The following is a 19,600-nucleotide window of genomic DNA, read 5'->3' on the forward strand; positions in this document are numbered from 1 at the left end:
CTTTATCGATATAAACGTTAAATTTGTTCCAACTTTATATATTTATTTGAAAATTAAGGAAAGTGGAGCTGTTCAAATCTGTACTTGAGCAATTATAAATGCAACTTCAGCAGGGTTTTAACACGTTGAGCAATTTAAAATATTGTATACATCAAAAGATATAGGAGTTTGAAAATATTGATAAAAGAATATTTTTCAACGACTTTTTTAATTTATAATTAAATAATTTGAGGTGAGCAATTTAAAAGGACAACGTAGTCCAATTGAGCTATTGAAAATGTATCGATTAGTATTTTTTTTTTACAAATATCAATATTTTATTTGTGCAAACTATTTATATTTATTTAAAAATTAAGGGAAGTGGATCTGTTCCAAACTATACTTGAGCAATTATAAATGCAACTTGAGCAGTTTTTTAACACTTTGAGCAATTTAAAATATAGTATACATCGAAAGATATAGGAGTTTGAAAATATTTGATTTTTTTTTTAATTTTGATTTTTAATTATATAATTTGAGGTGAGCAATTTAAAAGGACAGCGTTGTTGAATTGAGCAATTCAAAATCTATCAATTAGTATTTTTTTTATTACAAATATCATTATTTTGCGGGCTGGGGTGGGGTAGGTTACTAGTTTGACAGTTTGAGCCATAGATAATCTAACTTATATAGGTTTGAGCTACAGTTTGGGCCAAGTTTGAGCTGGTTTGAGCTTTCGAGGGTTGACTCAAATCAAATTTTAATGTTTTTGTCAACTACGAGACTGATTGTAGTACATTGTAATAGTAGGGAACTGATTAGTTAATTAAAATAACTTCATTTTTTTATAATTATGGAACGGTCTCAATTTGCTTTATCATGGGATGAACATGTACAAAATATTTGTAATGGATTAAGTTTGCTACAACAGGTACAATTTATAACTAAGTAATTGATTCTACTCTCATTGTTTTCTAATAGTTTGAATAATAATATTTTAATAAAAAGGTCTCACCGTGAAGAAGTGGTTTTCACTTTAATTTATCATCTACTTAACAATTTACATGACTATCATGCCAATATATGTTCTTGTATTTATCAATAATAAATTAATCGTTATTTCAGAATGGTGAATTCGTTGATATGACTCTAGCAGCAGATGGTCATCATGTGAAGGTTCATCAAGTTATTATGGCACTGAGCAGCCCCTTTTTAAAAGATTTAATATCAAATGCGCAATGCCCTCATCCAGTGATATTTTTGAGTGTAAGTTATCATACATTTGTTTATATAATATATAAAATCGTTATTTAGCACTATTTATTATTAATAATTATTATTTGGAGGAGACCTTTGTGTCACAAAGATATGCAGATAAATATTAGCATGTATCTTTTGTAATATTGTCAATCAACATAAATTGTATGAAACATTGTTAACTCTATCAGCAATAAAGGTTTAATAATAATCATTATTATTGTCATTATTGATAATAAATAGATTTGCTATCAACATAAAATTAATAAAATAAACCAATATTTTAGTATGTACTTGAATTTCATGCAGACACAATCAGTTTTGTACCTATGTACATACGTTGATATGTTTTAAAAATGTAATTACTTAAATTTCAGAAAATATCTCATAGAACACTATCAGCTTTACTAGAATATATCTACACTGGGGAAGTATTGGTAGCCTTAGAGGATTTAAATGAGCTTATAAACGCAGCTAAAGAGCTTCATATAAAGGGTTTGCAAGAAATGGTAAGTTAAATTGTAGATTAGTTCAAAGTACAAACCTATAAAAATAAATACCTATTTCCTATGATCCATTCTTCATTTCATTCATTGATGGAATCCCAGAGACATCGAGGGGAACCCTCAAAAACCATAGTAACGACTAGTGCGTTTGTTAATTATTTTTTTTGTCAACTTACATTGTATTATTTGTCTATGTAATTGAAGGAACTTAACTGAGGTAGGGCACAGCAGGAATTTCCTGCTCAAAATATGGAGCAGCCCGACTGTGGTAATACGTCGACCTTACAGAAGATCACAGCAAAGTAATACTGTTTTCAAGCAGTATTGTGTTCCTGTTGGTGAGTAAGGTGACCAGAGCTCCTGGGGGGATTTGGGATTGGGCCGGCAACGCGCTTGCGATGCTTCTGGTGTTGCAGGTGTCTATAAGCTACAGCAATCGCTTACCATCAGGTGAGCCGTACGCTTGTTTGCCGACCTATTGACATAAAAAAAGTCGGTTTTTTATTGTTTGCGAGCAAACACATTTATTGCAAGTTTTATTCCTTTTTTCAAATTTTCTAATATTTTCTGAATGATTTTTAAAGAATGTAAACTTAACATTTTTGATAGTTTGCAAAACAGAACAATGTCTGTTACCAATCTACAAATTAAACAATAAACCACAGTCAGTCATGCAATATAGACAACTTGTATGAAATTGACATCACCGATAATAACAGTAACATCTCAACAGAACTAGCTAGTGCATATGTGTGTATCCTATAGATGTATTCTGTTACTTGCGGACAAGCTTATGGGCTTTTGCAAGTAAATATAATTTGATGTATGCTTTTCTTAATGTTACAAATAAATAAAAAAAAATATATTTATTCCAGAATTTGTCCCAAGCATTAACAAGCATTAAACAAAAGTCACCAGAAGTTGTCTCAACTCAAATGGAATGCTTGGACGTTGAAGAAGATATCAATTATTTTGAAGTTCCAGATTCCAATCAGAATGATGAACTTAATAAAATGAATACGCAAACAAATAGGTAACAATACACATTAATTTTTTTTATTTTAATAATATCTTGAATACAAACCAAGTCAGTTTTTGAGCAACTAAAAAATGGAGAACATCCTCCTATTTTACTGTTTTTTTTTTTTTGTGTGCCTTACCTCATAACTTTAACTGAGTGCACCGAATTTCTTGATTCTTCTTATATTTCTTTATTCTTTATATTAAATTTTCAAACTAAAAATATTAATAACAAACAGGTTTCTCATTATAGCTGCAGCCTCATAGTGAATGATGTACAAAATGCTGAAGACAATATAGAAGAGTTGTATGAAATTGACGTCACTGATGATAATAAATGTAATGAATTAACAGAACCGGCTTCTAATAGTACACATGTTGATACATTGCCTAGTAATCCAGAACGGAAAAGTAAGTTGATACCCCGTGAATTAAATTGTTGCAGGTTAATGTTCCTCAACACCAACTGCTCTGATGTAGTGACGTAGACGCCTAAAACACTGATGGTTTCCGTATTCCATTCCCGCTCAAGATGGATATTTGTTTTTGTACAAACTTTTTTTCCGGTTTAGATGTCTGTCCTTGTGGATCTCCCCACCGTGCCTCAAAGAGCACGTTATCCCTATTCCGGCTGTTATCATAAACACCTGATAGCGATTGTTACTCATAGTAGGGAACAAATCTGCCAATTTGCAGTAGACGCACATAGGGGATGTTACAGGCTGAATCTTACATATATATACTCGTACTAACACAGTTCCACAGCTACCACCTTGGAACTTAAAAAGCCAACCGGTAGCGGGATAACCATCCAAGTGCTGGCTTTGAAATACACAGGCCGAAGACGAGCAGCAGCGTCTTCGGTGCGACAAAGCCAACCCTGCGTTCACCAGCCCGCCTGCCCTGCGTGGTGACTATGGGCAAAACACATGAGTTCAAGTTATTTTTGGCGTAAACTTGTGGAGGCCTTTGTCCAGCAGTGGACTGTACAGGCTGTAATGATGATGATGACTCATACTAAATCGTTCTCGTTTATTGCTCATACAATTTATGAATTTGGTTTTTAGAATATGAAATAATTTAAAAAAATATGTATGTATATATTAATAAATAAATATTTCCAGGTCTTAGCACATTGCAATACACTGTATCCAACCAGGGTTCCTTGCAAATGATACTGAACAGGTTTATATATTACCTAAAACATACAAACAGGGATATGTCTCGACAATGGAGATGCGTCGAATATCTCGCTAGTAGCAAGTGTCCTGCTTACGTTTTTACCAAAGATGATGTTGTTGTTCAAAGGTAACTTGTTATGTTATTTATACTAACTGTTCATGATGTTTATATGATACTGATATGATATATGTTTTTATATTTTTATATTATATAGTGATATGTAACCCAAGTAAAATAATTTCTGTATTTTATATAGGATCTTGGCCCATAATCATCCGTTTCACGATAAGAAAATATTAAGAAAAGTGAAAGCTGGCGCTATTTTTACTGCGATACACGACGCTGAGAACGAAGGAACGATCATGAAAAAGAAACTCGAACAAAATGAAAGTGAATAAAAAATATTTTGAATATAATTAATCTTTCATTTCATCATCGGTATTGAAATTATACATGTATTGTTGTTTTCTGTTTAACCTTTTTGAGACACCAGGTACATCATATGTACCAGTAAATGTTTGACCAAAATAAAAACTAAATCTTACATACGACCATAACTAAATAACACTGCCCTCGAGTAGGTACTGTTGTTCCTGTACTGATTAAGGTAGTAAGGGAGAGGTTGGGTAGTAGTTTTTATATATAATTAAAAAATTACCTTGGATAACTTGTTCTTACTTAAGAATAAAGTCAACGAGAAATAGTCACATCTATTTATGGCGGTTATTTCAAATATATTATTTTAGTGACTTCGCATTGGATGGAACTGGATCCAGAGAGGGCGCTGTACTGACACTTGTCCACTGACTTATTATAAGATCATGGAGCATAGAGAAATGCTTAAGATGTAGACAAGAATAGACAATGGGAATATAGACCAGAGCATACCTCACGAAAACAAAAACTGAATAAACGTTTGTTATAATTTACCTAATTTCTTCAATCATTTCAAGGGTACGCTTTAATCGTATATAATTTAATTTAAAACAACTAATTTTGTATAGATAAAAATACAATGTGTTATTTTAAAGTCCCGCAAAATTCCATATATATCACCGGTGATACTGCAATACCCCTTGAGTAAGACTTGCTAATATCGCGAAACTACAAAAAAAAGATCTCGTACGCAAACTGTAAAGGCGTGCTTTACACTTGGCATTATCCCATGAGCCCATGAGGTCAAAAGTTTCATGAGTGCTTCGTCCAATAAAAATACTTTAAACGAGACAAGTCAAAACCGCGGGCGGCGGGACCAACGGCCAGCCAAAAGTATTACCAAAACCCGTACGTATCATATCATAGGAAGAGCGGCCGTTTTATTCGTTGCTCGTGAATATAAAAGATTTTTTAAAGAAATATTGGACTTGAAAGTAAATAAAAGTAAAATTTCGGAAAGTTATTTACGATTATGAGCATTTAGACGCACAGCTTAAAATATATAAATGCAGGTTACGCCGACGTGACGCTTGACGAAAACCGAAAACTGTAATAGATAGTTAATAAACTCGAAATCTATGGTCAAAATGAAAAAACAATGTCTTTAAAAAAATTAATTTATTATCCCCGATATAACAATAAATATAAAATGTAAGCAACAATATAAAAATATTCATTTTTCGTGCAATATATATTTTGATTTTATTTATCACAACATTATTTATTACCGTTCAATTTATAAAGCAAACGAATATCTATTTAAAAAAATTCGATTGCTCTAAAATTGAACTTACTTTTAATAAACATTTATATAAAAAATATGGAATGTGATGAAATGTAAATATATTAAATTCCCGTTGTTATTCAGTCTAAAGATTATCGGAGTCGTACTAGTGTCGTTGGGACCTTAGATTATAATATGAGTCTTAAAGCACGTTCTACACGCTTGGATTCAACGTTTTGCATTATTCAACATAAAAGTAGTATACTCGAGAATACTATATAAGGTTTCAAACTTTCACGATCACTAATGTACATTATTATTATTATACCTCTCGATATTTCGGCGACGTTGGTCACCGGTGACAAATGATAATCGCGGTAACTCCAATAGAGTAGAAATGTAATAACCACTATAACAAAAAAAAAAAAAACATTTTATAAATATGCGTTTTTTTTGTCTTATAAATATTGACCACTGATTTAACAGATCGTAGATACGGCAATAAATATTATTATTAAAACACTTATATCTAAAAGATTCGAAAATTGTATTTCATAAGTTTATATCAATTGAAAAACATAAAATAAATGCACGAGTAAGTACACAGTTTCATACAATTAAGATTCAATTTGAGATTTAACAAAGGTAGGGAGCGCGAATGCGGCTTTGTGTGTGTCATTATTATAGTACCTCAAATTCATATTTTTAATTTCTTGATCTGTGAATGTCGTTGTTGGCTGGTCAAATTTAATGCTTTCATCTAAAGAACCAATCACGAAACCTATTTGGCCGCAAGGATATGTCGGTACAGATGTTGTAGCGTACGCCGCTTTAGGGAACTGATTCTTACAGAAACGTAAAGTATTTTTAACTAAATCTATACTATCCCAGAAGGTTCCCGCTTGTGAACATACTATGCCGTTTGGTTTTAACGCAGTTTTCATTAGCTCAAAATAATTTTCTTGGAACAGGCTGACAGCTGGTCCGATAGGGTCGCTACTGTCAGTTATGATGACGTCAAACTCATGGCTATGGTTCTTCATAAACTCGAAGCCGTCTCCTACGTGTAATGTCAGCTTTTTGCTCTCGAAACCGACGGCCATGAAGGGTAGATACTTCTTCGAAACTTCTATTACTTTAGCGTCGATTTCAACCTGAAATAGTACCACAAACAAGAGTTTAGTATTTGTAGACTGTAATTCTTAGTTTGTACATAGTGATTATTTCTAGTTTATTGGCGTTAAGGAAATAGTGACTTATATTGTCAGATAACTTAGACGCATCTCTTGACTAATTTAATCTTAGGAAATTAAAACGCCTGCATGAATTTCTTACTACAACTGGTCAATTTGAACACGACTTCATTGATCAAAAAGCGTGGCTAAGCTAAATGACAGCGCATGCATTCAGCCCGTAACATCCTAGTGTGGGCAAAGGCCTTTCTTTGCATTTAAGAGGATTGCAGCTTACTCCACCACGCTGCTCCACTGCGGGTTGAGGAGATGTTCCCTACTATGTGTAACGATCGCTATAAGGTATATCAGGTGATAGCGATTAGGTACTGACTAACTTCTTAACGCGAATAGACTATAGTCATCACATTAAACTAGCAATGTAATGTAAATTGTTATTAATATTTTAATCCTAAATAATTTCTCCTATTCTTAGGCATAGATTAAACTTATCACCTAATCTTTCAAGTTTGTGACATGTATATCATCTGAAATCTATATATTATATAAAAATAATGTTTGTCTGTATGTCGTTTATAGAATCGTAAACTATGCATTTAATCATGTCATGATCCTCTGAAGTTTTGTGCATGAGTCCACAAAAGGTTTCTGAGTTAGTACGACAAAAAAGGCGTAGCAACGCGCGCAGGGTATAGTTCGCGTCATGTAAAAAGAACGCTGGCCTTGAAGCTGCGCAGAAGCGATTTATCGGTCTATTTGGTGGTAAGGGGTAGGGGGACGGGAGTGTTTATCACGTGTCGCATGCTTGCCGATGTGCTATTGGTTGACAGCGGTTGACAGTTCGACGTCGACTCAAATTATTATCGCGCACAAAAGTTTTAAATTACGAAATAGTTTTACATAGAGAAGTGAGAAAAATTATTTATAATATATAATTCGCGTCATGTAAAAAGAACGCTGGTTGTCAAAATGCGCAAAAGGCGATTTACAGTGCTGCCAACTCTTGAAAAAACTTTTTCGTACTGTCCATTTTTTGAAACAATCTTATTTGGTAAACAAACCACTGTCAATCGTAATTCACGTTTTTTCCGCATTTATCACTTACTTTCACAACACATTAGCATACGGACACTTGTAAAGCTCCATTTACTATTTATATAACTAAAAAAAAAAATATCAATTTATCATTTTAAATACATAAAAACTATTAAGATACGAATATCGAGAGTACAGATAATTAATATTTTTGAATACGACATTTCAATAACTAAAAAATTTGTTAATGCTTTTGTTTGAAAAAAAAAATGTAATTTTGTAAAGTGATAATTATTATACTTATTTAGTCCGAAGTATTCGCACCGGTATTTTTATTATTTTTAATGTATCTACCAATAACCATTATAGGAAGCCGCGAGTGAAAGTGTAATTAAAAAATAAAACAATAGTACTTTTGTGCGCGAGTATACGCATGCGCAAACGCACCCCCTCCATTTTCCTTCAGCGTTCTTTTTACATGACGCGAACTACACAGTTAGTAATATAATAAAAACTATTCTGATTCCAAACAAGGATGATCCGTGAGGCTATTGAAATTAAAAAACATCCAAATTTCAATAGAGAAGATGGCTGGCAATTACCACCTGCTTGGGACCCCATTATTAATATAATTAAATCAAAAACCAAGCATAATTCATCACAGATTAAAGACTCAATTAGCACTTTCTGCGTAGATAGGACTGTATAAGATACTAGCTGACCTGGCGAACTTTGTACCGCTTTCTTTATTTTTTTTCTTAAATATAATAATTAATATACCAAAATATTTTATTTTGGTATATCTTCCAAGTAGCCTATCTTTCAAGTTGGATCGAACTGCACATGGTGTGCGAATTTTATTATAATCGGTTAAGTGGTTTAGGAGTCCATTGAGGACAAACATTGTGACACGAGATTTATATATATTAAGATTGATGTATGTCGGGTAGTTTCGAATAACTTTGTAACGTTGGGACGTCTGACACCTCAGTCCTCCCGTGACCATGGTTGCTGTAGTTTTTTTTTGAAGGTCCGCTTGCGACAGCTGTGGTCAACACACGTGTTTTAGTGATCTTGGTGTCTTATTTCTTATTGTTTACAGTGTAAATAGTAGATTATTGTGGGATTAGTGGTTAAACTAACATTTTTATTGTAGACCCGCCAGATACGGGTGGTTCTACTGACGATCGAAATATAATATCTGAATCCTCTTCCTCTCATCAAAATATACGAAAACGCCCAGCTATTGACTCTTCCAGCGACTCCTCTTCTAAAAAAATTATTGTACATCCATCCACGGCTAGCCCGTCAATACAATCTCTTTACACACACCCATCCTTTTCCGAAGGCCCTAAGAGTTACTCTGATGATGACAAAGGTCCCTTCATTGTCCATGTTTCCCGTGAAACCCCAGACCCAGCCTCAGGAACTACTATTCGCGCTTTGAAATTCGGCCAATTTTTACACACACACAAAATTGGCTCGGTTGTGAAAGACGGTGTTAAAAATGTAGGCAGAAACAAAATTTCTGTTGAATTTATTTTAGCTCAAACTGCAAATGATTTCTTAAAAAATCCCATATTAGGAATGTGTAAGTTCAATGCTTCTGTACCGACTTACAATATAACTCGAATGGGTCTTGTAAAGGGTATTCCGGTTGACTGGTCAATGGAGGAATTAGTGGAGTCATTAGAGCTCCCCTCTGGCTGCGGTTCAATTATGAAAGCTCGTAGGCTGAATCGCAAAAACATTCAGGAAGGCGTAGTCACTTGGGTCCCAACCCAGTCAGTGGTTCTAACTTTTAGAGGTCAAATTCTCCCAAGTAGAGTTTTTTCGTTACACACATCCTTACCAGTTGAGACCTATAATTTACCTACCATACAGTGCCTAAATTGTTGCCGTTTTGGCCACATTAAGACACAATGCAGGTCACAGCCAAGGTGCTACAAGTGTTCACAATCGCACACAGGTGAGTCATGCGACATAACTAAAGAAAATGCCACTTGCTTACATTGCTCTGGTAGGCATTTTACTACCGAGAAGGACTGTCCTGAATACCTCCGTCAAATTAAAATTAAAACCGATATGTCCACGGATAACATATCCTATATAGAAGCATCCTCTCGCTATCCTCCTGTTCGTCGGTCATATGCAGAGATGACAAAGGAAATGTTCACTCCCCCAGTATATATTCCCACCTCCTCAACACAACCCCCTTCTTCACCGAATAGGTCCTATCGTAAAACGGTAACGCATTATCCTCGTCCTGTAGCCGCTCTAGGCAAAGGGTACGAAAAACAAGCCCATCAATCCATTGTAGGTGACATCCCTTCCTCTCTCCCTAATGGTTGTGCACTAAACAACCCTCAAAGTCCCTTAACCCCTTATAGTAGTAACCTATTAGAAAACCTCGCCCAAATGATCCTTAGTATTATTACTACATGTAATGATATGTCCTTACCGCCCAACGTTGCCGCATCACTTGCTCAACTCTTTTCTATCCTTAAAAATGGCCCCACTCAGCTTCCTTCAATGGAACTGTAAGAGCATCCACCCCAAAAAACATGAAATCCTATCCTTAATCAACCTGCATAATCCTTCCATTATTAGATCCTGTGACATTTCCTTTTTATCTCTGTATATTCCTCATCCTAGTCCTTTCCTTATCCCTGAACTCCGTTCTATCTTTTCTTCTCTTCCTAGCCCTGTTCTTGTCATGGGAGATTTAAACTCCCATCACACCTCCTGGGGATCCCACCTTACTGATGGTTTTGCTCTCCTGTTGTTGGACATCTTTGATGAATTCAACTTTTGCATTCTCAATGATGGTTCACCAACTCGAAGAGCTTATCCTAATCAGAACCCCAAATCTGCTGTAGACCTTTCCTTAGCCTCCCCTTCCTTAGCTTCTATGTTGTCCTGGAAAGTCCTTCCATCCACTTTTGGCAGTGATCACTTTCCCATTATCCTTGCTATGCATTTACGACCTTCCCTGCCTCCTAACCCTATCCCTATTATTAAATTTAAATTGAAGTTTTCTAATTTCTCTGCTTATGCTGAATCTGTTGATAGCATGATTGACATCCTCCCTGGTTCTCAAGATGATGGAAATATTTCAATTTGTTATGATCTTTTTCTTAATGCTATTTTAAATTCTGCTAATACCCATTTTCCTAAAATGCACCACTCAAAAACACGTTTGCTTTCCACCCCCTGGTGGGATGAGGATTGCAAACGCCTGGCTGAACTAAGATCGGAAGCAGAAAACGCATACTCTCTGAGCATGTGCCCTGAAAACTTTATCAGGTATCAAAAATTGGATGCCAAGTTTAAACGCTTGGTGTCAAAAAAGAAAAAATTTTGTTGGATTCGCTTCTGTGAATCCCTTACTCCCCGCTCTCCTCCACGTCTAGTTTGGAACCAACTTAAAAAATTTCGCCGCTCCCTAGCCTCTGATAGCCTGTCCTCTAATGATCCTTCTGTATGGCTTAATGATTTTGCAGACAAACTCGCCCCTCCCTTTGTCCCTTGTGAGGACAATATCTTTACTTCAATGCCAGCATCTATCTCGGATGAAATGGATGCCCCCTTTTCTTTTTCTGAGCTTCAGTGTGCTCTGAATGGACTGAAAGATTCAACACCTGGGGAAGATGGCATTCCATACTCTCTTATCCAAAATTTAAATGATAAAGCAAAACATTGCTATCTTTACATAATTAACACCTTGTTTATGACAGGAATCGTCCCGCAATCATGGAAGTCTCAAGTTATTATCCCAATATTAAAACAAGGTAAAAATCCCCTAGACAGTAATTCTTATCGTCCTATTGCTTTATCGTCTACCCTGGCAAAAGTTACTGAACACCTTTTGAAAAATCGCCTGGAATGGATAGTGGAAAGTAGAAACATTCTGTCTCCCTCCCAATTTGGCTTTCGGAAGGGTTTCAGCACAACTGATAGTTTAAGTTTACTCACAACAGACATTCGATTAGCTTTTGCTAAGGGAGAATATCTTGTAGGCATTTTTCTGGACATAGCATCTGCATATGATAGTGTCCTTCTTCCGATACTCAGGCAGAAAATGCACCAGCTGAGTGTTCCGCCAAGAATGGTTCATTTTATATGCAGTATGCTATCTTGTAGAACAATATCTGTGAGACATCCACTATTTGTGCTTCCTCCCAGATTTATCTGGAAGGGTCTCCCTCAAGGCTCTGTCCTCAGTCCCTTGCTCTATAGTATTTATACACATGATCTCGATATGTCTGTTGATAACTTTTGTAACGTTTTGCAGTATGCAGATGACATTGTTTTATATCATAGTTCAAATTCAGTAGAAAATTTATCTTTTCGACTTAACTCTGCTTTGCATTACCTAGGCCAGTGGCTGGATGACAACGGTCTATCCTTATCGATAAACAAATGCCAGGCTGTCACCTTTACGAGGAAAAGAGTAGCCCCTGTCTTTGATTTGGTTTATCAGGGTGAGCGCATCAACCTGGTGGACAAGGCAAAATTTCTTGGTATAATACTCGACAGCAAACTGAATGGATTTTCCCACATAGAATATATTTCCAAAAAGTGTGAAAAATCACTTAATGTATTAAGAGCAGTATCAGGTGTATGGTGGGGTGCACATCCCTACTGTTTAAAATTAATTTATCATGCCCTTGTACGTAGTCATATGGATTATTGTCCGTTTGTTTTAGACCCTATTAGTAAGTCACTATCACAAAAGTTAAATAAAATCCAATACAAAAGCCTACGGATTATCCTAGGTGCCATGAAATCGTCGCCTACTAATGCCCTACAGGTTGAGTGTGTTGACCCTCCTTTGCAAATCAGAAGACAATTTTTAAGCGATCGTTTTGTCATAAAATCATTACAGTTGTCTTCCCATCCTCTTTGGCCTAAACTCAACAAGCTCTCCCAACTCTGCAACCCAAACCGGCCACGTTCCTACATTTTAATCAGCTACACCAAATTTTCAAACCTCCCAAATCCTCTCTCAACCTTTTGTATCAATCCCTTATTCTCTACTTCCTTCAAAGCCCTTACCTTCAATGTTCCTATCGTCACAGATTTGGGTCTGAAAAAAGGAGATCCTGGTATAAAGTTAAAATTTCAAGAAATTCTTCATCAAAATTGGTTAAATCATCATCATATATATACCGATGCATCTAAACTTTCCCCGTCCAGCTGTGTTGGTGCTGCCTGCTGGATCCCTAAATTTAAAATCATTCTCCAATTTAAGTGTCCCCCTGAAACATCTGTATTTTCCGGTGAAGCTATTGCTATACTGGAAGCCATCCTCTTTGCCCTCTCCCATGACTTAGGACCGACGGTAATTTTCACTGACTCACTAAGTTGTCTCTTAGCCATTAAGGAAAATCCCTTTCGTAGCAAATTGAAAATTTCTATTGTTTTTAAGATTAGAGAGGCTTTGCTCTCTTGCAGTCAAAAGGGTCTGCATATTCTGCTCGTCTGGATTCCAGGCCATTCAGGCATTGCAGGCAATGAGACAGCAGATTCATGTGCTAAAGCTGCAATCCAAACTGGTATCCTTAATCACTACAAAAACTCCTGCCAAGACCTTCGTTCCCTAGCCAAAATCCATATGGACAAGTCCTGGAATTTATCTTGGAGTTCATCAAAATTGGTAAAGGGTAAATTTTACTCAAACATACAACCAGACATCCCAAGACGCCCTTGGTTTTCTCTTCATAGACATGCTCGTCGTTGGGTAACATCTAGCATATGTCGCTTACGTCTTGGTCATGCGTGTACACCTGTTCATCTGGCCAAAATCAGAGTTCGTGACCACTCATTGTGTGAATGTGGCCTTGACGAAGGCACGGTTTCCCACATCCTTTTTTCCTGTCCCAAACTCATCCGTCCTATATATGACATCCTTCCCCGTGATATTCCCCGCCCTATAAATGTTCAATGTTTGTTAATGTTGGTGTTTAGTCCCTATTGAAGATTTTTGTGTAAATATTTTGAAATAAATAAAATTAAGTTGTAAATAAATCATGTCTGTCCTAGTGTAATTATTTTGTAATAGTTTAGTTACTAACAGCTGTAGTCTTAGTTTAACATTACATGTTTGTGTTGTTTTAGGTTATGGTGTAACAATGAAAGTCTGACTATTTTGCCTATTTTCAAAATTAAATAGAGACTGTTATCTCTACTGCACCGACCAATTAATCTCCTTCGTGTGTTCTCCACTCTACGTGACATTGGCGGAATCAACCGTGCTACTTTGGCACAACTGAAAGCCATTAAACGAATCAATCAATCAATGGTTGCTGTAAAGTATCCGAAACGTCGGGAATAAAAGTTAATAATAAACCGCGATAAAATCCGAAAAAAGTTGTTTCATTAAAAAACTATTCTTTTAAAAATTCTATGGACGATTCCTAATTGCTTTAAATATATCGTATATCGAGGTCGTCTAGAAGATATCGCTCTTCCAGCGATAAGGCCGTTCTATATTCTTATTAGTGTACAAAGAATATTATCACTTTATATTATAAAACAAAGTCCCCCAACCTGTGTGAACAAATTTTAATGTGGATTGATAATTGATAAAAAATTTAGGATAAAACGAGCCGCTCGCGCCTTTATCTCTTTAAGATATAACAAAACATAATGGTGGAAGTAATCTTCTTTTGTAATTCTACGATGGCATATGTCTATATTTTAGGAATTTTAAGGATGCTACCAGTCGGAACAACGCCTCTCGCTGTCGCTAGGAATTAGAACTTATAATCAACCCGTGCCGAAGCCGAAGCCGAAGGGGTCGCTAGCATGAATGTGTGACAATATCATCTATTTATAGTAAGTATAGTTAGCGGCACGGAACTTAAGCGCTGATCTTTTACCTGCACAGTGCCTAATTTTAGATGACTTGAATGATGTGAAGTGGAACACAAAACGAGGCAATCGTATTGTCGTACAATTTTATTGATCATTTCGTAATTCGTTTATTAAAAGTCCATTATTTTTATTTTAACGCCTTTGTTATGACGAAATGGTTCCCGCCAATACCAACAGCGGCGGGAAAACGGCGTAGCCCCTGCCAGTTTTCTGTTTGTATAATTATGTCCCAAATAAAGAGCGTAGTAAAAAATTTAAACTACGCAAAACTTATCTCTAAAATAAAGTTTATCATTCATGCTTATTTGGGTTAATTTTTTTAAACTACCGCCTCTTATTGAAGTCGCCAAAAACTCTAAGCTAATGAACAATTGTGCTTTAAGGTAAGGATGTTAAACTAATATATAGACACATTTATCAGTGTGTTACAGAATCCCCGAATTATTTAAATAAGGAACCTCAGAAGGAAGATATCTCTCCTTTCCAACAAAAAAAGAATTATCAAAATCGGTTCATAAACAATGGAGTTATCCCCGAACATACATCAATATATATATGTATATGTACATTACATACGGTCGAATTGAGTAACCTCCTCCTTTTTTTAAGTCGGTTAAAAAACAACCGAGTTCTATTTATTGTAAGTTTCTGGTACCTTATAATACAAATGAACATAAAAACCCGAAAATATTTTAAATAAAAAGGTCGCATATATTTTAGACATGGCCGGAACTACCTAACTTTCACCCACTAGGTTCTTACATTATATTACTAAGCCGCCGAGCGTTCAAGACCTTTGCCGATACTTATACACACACGGAGTATCTTGACAAGATGGAATGACGTATCTTGGTCAAAAAACTTAATAAATAAGCTTAATCTTGAAGGCTACTGGACAATATATGTATGTCTCAATAAGGGTTATCTGACATTGACCACATTGTTGACCTATTATTTCGAACGAGATAATTTTTATCGCTTTGACTTCCATTGGTCTAAGAGTTTACTTCAAAATTATTATTTACATCTATTTTTGTAATACTATTTTGATTACAATATTGTGGTAAATTATGACAAGCACTAGCTGCGTCACACGGACAGTTAAGAATAAAAACTTTTTCTCATATGTTTTGTTGTCTGGATCTCCAGCTGTCAATATATCCAGCTTTATCCTAATTCATTTATCAGATGTCTCCTAACGATGAGTTTATCTAAACAATCGTATTTACAATATTAATAAGTAATATTGTATTATAAAAGAGGTAGTCCGGTATGGACACTTCTAATGCCATCAACATCTACCCGCAAACTTCAGTCTCGTGAAAATAAAAATAAAAAACATGATAAATATCCTGTTTTAATTAATTTCAGTAATATACTTTTATCTATTCACTCGTGGATGCAATTTACAAAACCAAATTATTTTGTTAAAAACCACACGCATTGGTGTGAACAAAAAACCGCAAAATTGATACGCATTTTGATATCAAATCTATCATAAAATATATAACCACAAATAAAAATTCAAAATTTATTGTTTTTTATTGACTGATATTGTTTTAATGTGGTCCTCCTTAAACATGCATTTCAGTAAAAGTCCTAATCATTCTCTATACATTATAATTTGCAAAAGCTTAGAAAAGTGTAAAAAAAATTACCTGTATTTTATCCTTGGTAAGACTGAATAATAAAAACGAGGAACATTAAGAATAATTTGGTTCGTTATTTTCAAAACTAATCAAGTCCACTATTACATAGTTCTATTTTTAAATCAATATTTCAAAGTGAACTAATTTGTAACTACTAAAAAATATTTTACTATTTTTTAAATTATTTTTAAGGGATTTATAATATAAGATTTGGTTTTCAAGAAGGTAAAATAGGTTTCAATCCATAGTACAAGTATCTAGTCAATTTTGTTTAAAAAGTTTCAAATTGACTACTTATAAACATTACCGTCTGAATTAATCAATTAAAATTTAGTGTTAAACAAAACTTCTAAACAACAAACATAAATTTGAATATTTTTATGTATAAAAATTTATAATAGTTATTATGAAAGTTATTAGAATTTTATACATAATATAATATAATGTATAATATACCTGTACAATTTCCTTGACTTTAGGGTGCTTGGCTACATCTCTGGCAACACCGCCATCTCCCCCGCCCACTATGAGCACCTTCTCTGGGTTTTTATGACAGCAGAGTGGCAGGAAAGATATCATTTCCTAGTAATAAAAATATTATGTAAATAATAGGAATGAAGTGGAATTTTTTTTTATTTAGACATTTGTCTTAATTATTCTATGACCGCTTTGTATGTATATTTGTATATTTGTAATATGATTACATTACTATAGATTAGTAACTGAATTAAACTACCTATATTTATTTATGTATTACTTTATTGTGTATGAAATTACTTAAGGAAAATAACAATAGTATAACTTTAAAGAAAAGTAAAAGGTGGCCATATAACTAAAAGTGCTCTTACAGAAGGTCTCCAAAGTAGAGAAAATATTGATAAAATAAATAATAAAGAAAAATTTATCATTTAAATTACTAATTACAAAATGTTTATATGTAGGGAGTTTTTTTTTTTGGAATAAAAAAGCTGCAGTTGTTTTTCTTCATATTTTAAATTTTTGGTACTGAATATTCCTTATAAGTAATTTGTAACAGTAATAAGTAAAAACAAAATCAGTTATTAAGTAATTTTATAAACTTTTCAGTTTAAACTAGCAATCACTTACTTGATAAGAGAATTCATCTTTCTGTGTGCATTGTATAATTCCATCCAGCACAAGAACTTTTCCAAGGCTGGTGGTGTCGAAGACCTGGATATCTTGGTACTGAGACTTCTCGTGGTACAGCACTTCTTTCACTTCAAACGAGAATGTGCTTCCTGGCCACAACTCACAAGACTCCGTGAACCAATTTTTCTTTATAACATCCATATTTAATAAATTCTAGAAAAACAAATAATAATTTTATATCATATTACTTATTGATTTCACTGTATATTATATATGTCTAAATTGAAATAAAAATTCTTTACCGCCACACAATTCGTTTATAAATAATGTTTGATTTGAAATTAGAAATAAAATTAAAAGTTAATCATGTACCTACATGCCCTCTAAATAATAATTACTTCAAAACAAGTTTAAGTGGGTAATTTACTACTTCAAATTAATACTGTAATAATATTGTTTGTTTCAATTTCTTAAAATAAAACCTTAAAAATATTGTACAGTGAATAATGAAGATATACTTATTCAGTTTTAAGAAAAACTACAAATTATTAAACGAACCTTTTAAAATTGACACCAGTGAACCTTACGGCGCAAAATCACCACGGTCAATGACATTCGATTTGTTTCGATGACACTGAGCTGAATGACACTACATCCAGTGTTGCCAACCCCAGCATAGAGTTAAACTGTAGATATGCCAGAAAAAAAACTGTAGAAAACTGTAAATATCAAATTAAAAAACAGTAAATCTACAGCTCTGTCTTTTTATTACCCGACTGCCAAGGAAGGGTTATGTTTTTCGCGCGTATCTTGTATGTATGTATGTAATATTCTTGACGGAATATTCTTCACTGAACGGATTTACATAACAGAGGTATCGTTAGATTCATCTTAGCTGCCCAGGTGTTCTTAGATAGGTGACATTAAAAAAAATCAAACATGGCGGCTGCGCGAAGCCATTAATGAAAAAAATTTTTTTTCTCAAATACTACAATATGACTATCAAATTGAAGGGCACAATACAAGGATTTTAAAAAGGTATATCATGATTATTATTACCGTAATACTAATAAAGAAATACAATATTAAAGTTTAAAAAATGTGGTCTTTGCTCTTTCCCACGCCTATGCCATGCCAAACTCGCCTCGTAGGCGACGATCAACTTCAGGGTTAACATACAATTAAAATTACAAATAAAAATTAATAAATGTCACACCAATTTACAATTACATTAATAAAATCAATAACAAATACATAATACCAAATACAAACAAATAATTTTAATAATAATTTCATTATATTAAAACTAATAGTTGTTGACTTAAGCAGTCACCTATTTGCTAAAGGTCAGGCTTACGTTGCTTTGAGCAGAGTGAGATCTTTCTCCAGGCTTGCTATCAGTTCTCTTGAACCTAAAAAATTACTTAATCAACCACATGATGTAAACTGTTTTAATGAATTGAACCGATTACGTAATTTGTCTGACTAAAAAGACATAAATAAAATAATAATTAAAAAAAAAGACAAAAAACCTGGAAAAAGCTGGAACAAGATAAAAATTCAATATGCACACAAATTCAGCGAAATAAATAGAAACAATATCAAACATTTTGTGCTGTACATTTAAAATATATTAATACGGTAGTCCTTCGAAACTTTATGCAACGTCGTAGATAATATGCAATCGGAGGCATGAAATTGAAGGATAAGTCAAATCATTATCTCTTCGTGCATTTACGATCATAGTCGCATGCAGAGCAATAAAAATATGTGTTACCTTTTTTTACTTTTTGCAAGCCATCCGCTAAACTTTTCATCGTTGAGCCAAGAGTCAATAAATTTTTGCTCGTATCTCACTGTTTTCTTCTTTCTTGCTGGGGATTTATCAACATCTGACTCACTATCACTACTACAGCTATGCATATTCGTAACTTTTTGCTCAACTCACAACGTTAACCGAACAATCAGACGAATGACTGAATACACGGTCAAGTACATATATCTCGACAGTCAAAGCATTCGCGGGGATTTCCCAGTAAGAAAAAAAAATGTCGGTAAAACTAACATCGACTGAAACAATCTACGACTATCACTACTACAGCTATGCATATTCGTAACTTTTTGCTCAAC

General features: G+C 34.2%; 2 protein-coding genes across 2 annotated transcripts; one reads left to right on the top strand and one right to left on the bottom strand.

The window, feature by feature from the left end:
• Positions 1–638: 638 nt before the first annotated feature.
• Positions 639–4,360, top strand: LOC123655567 (protein abrupt-like). Its single transcript, XM_045591335.1, has 7 exons — positions 639–910; positions 1,105–1,245; positions 1,614–1,745; positions 2,618–2,775; positions 3,016–3,173; positions 3,887–4,070; positions 4,201–4,360. The coding sequence occupies exons 1-7, from the start codon at positions 833–835 to the stop codon at positions 4,340–4,342; spliced, it is 993 nt and encodes a 330-aa protein (XP_045447291.1). The 5' UTR covers positions 639–832; the 3' UTR covers positions 4,343–4,360.
• Positions 4,361–6,132: 1,772 nt separating this feature from the next.
• LOC123655920 (spermidine synthase) lies at positions 6,133–18,117 on the bottom strand. The gene is made up of 4 exons (XM_045591662.1): positions 18,029–18,117; positions 17,468–17,683; positions 16,817–16,942; positions 6,133–6,758 (listed from the first exon to the last, which is right to left on the bottom strand). The coding sequence occupies exons 2-4, from the start codon at positions 17,669–17,671 to the stop codon at positions 6,222–6,224; spliced, it is 867 nt and encodes a 288-aa protein (XP_045447618.1). The 5' UTR covers positions 17,672–17,683; positions 18,029–18,117; the 3' UTR covers positions 6,133–6,221.
• Positions 18,118–19,600: the final 1,483 nt, after the last annotated feature.

This window comes from Melitaea cinxia, chromosome 8 (genome assembly GCF_905220565.1).
Source record: "Melitaea cinxia chromosome 8, ilMelCinx1.1, whole genome shotgun sequence".
In the NCBI taxonomy this organism is placed as follows: domain Eukaryota; kingdom Metazoa; phylum Arthropoda; class Insecta; order Lepidoptera; family Nymphalidae; genus Melitaea; species Melitaea cinxia.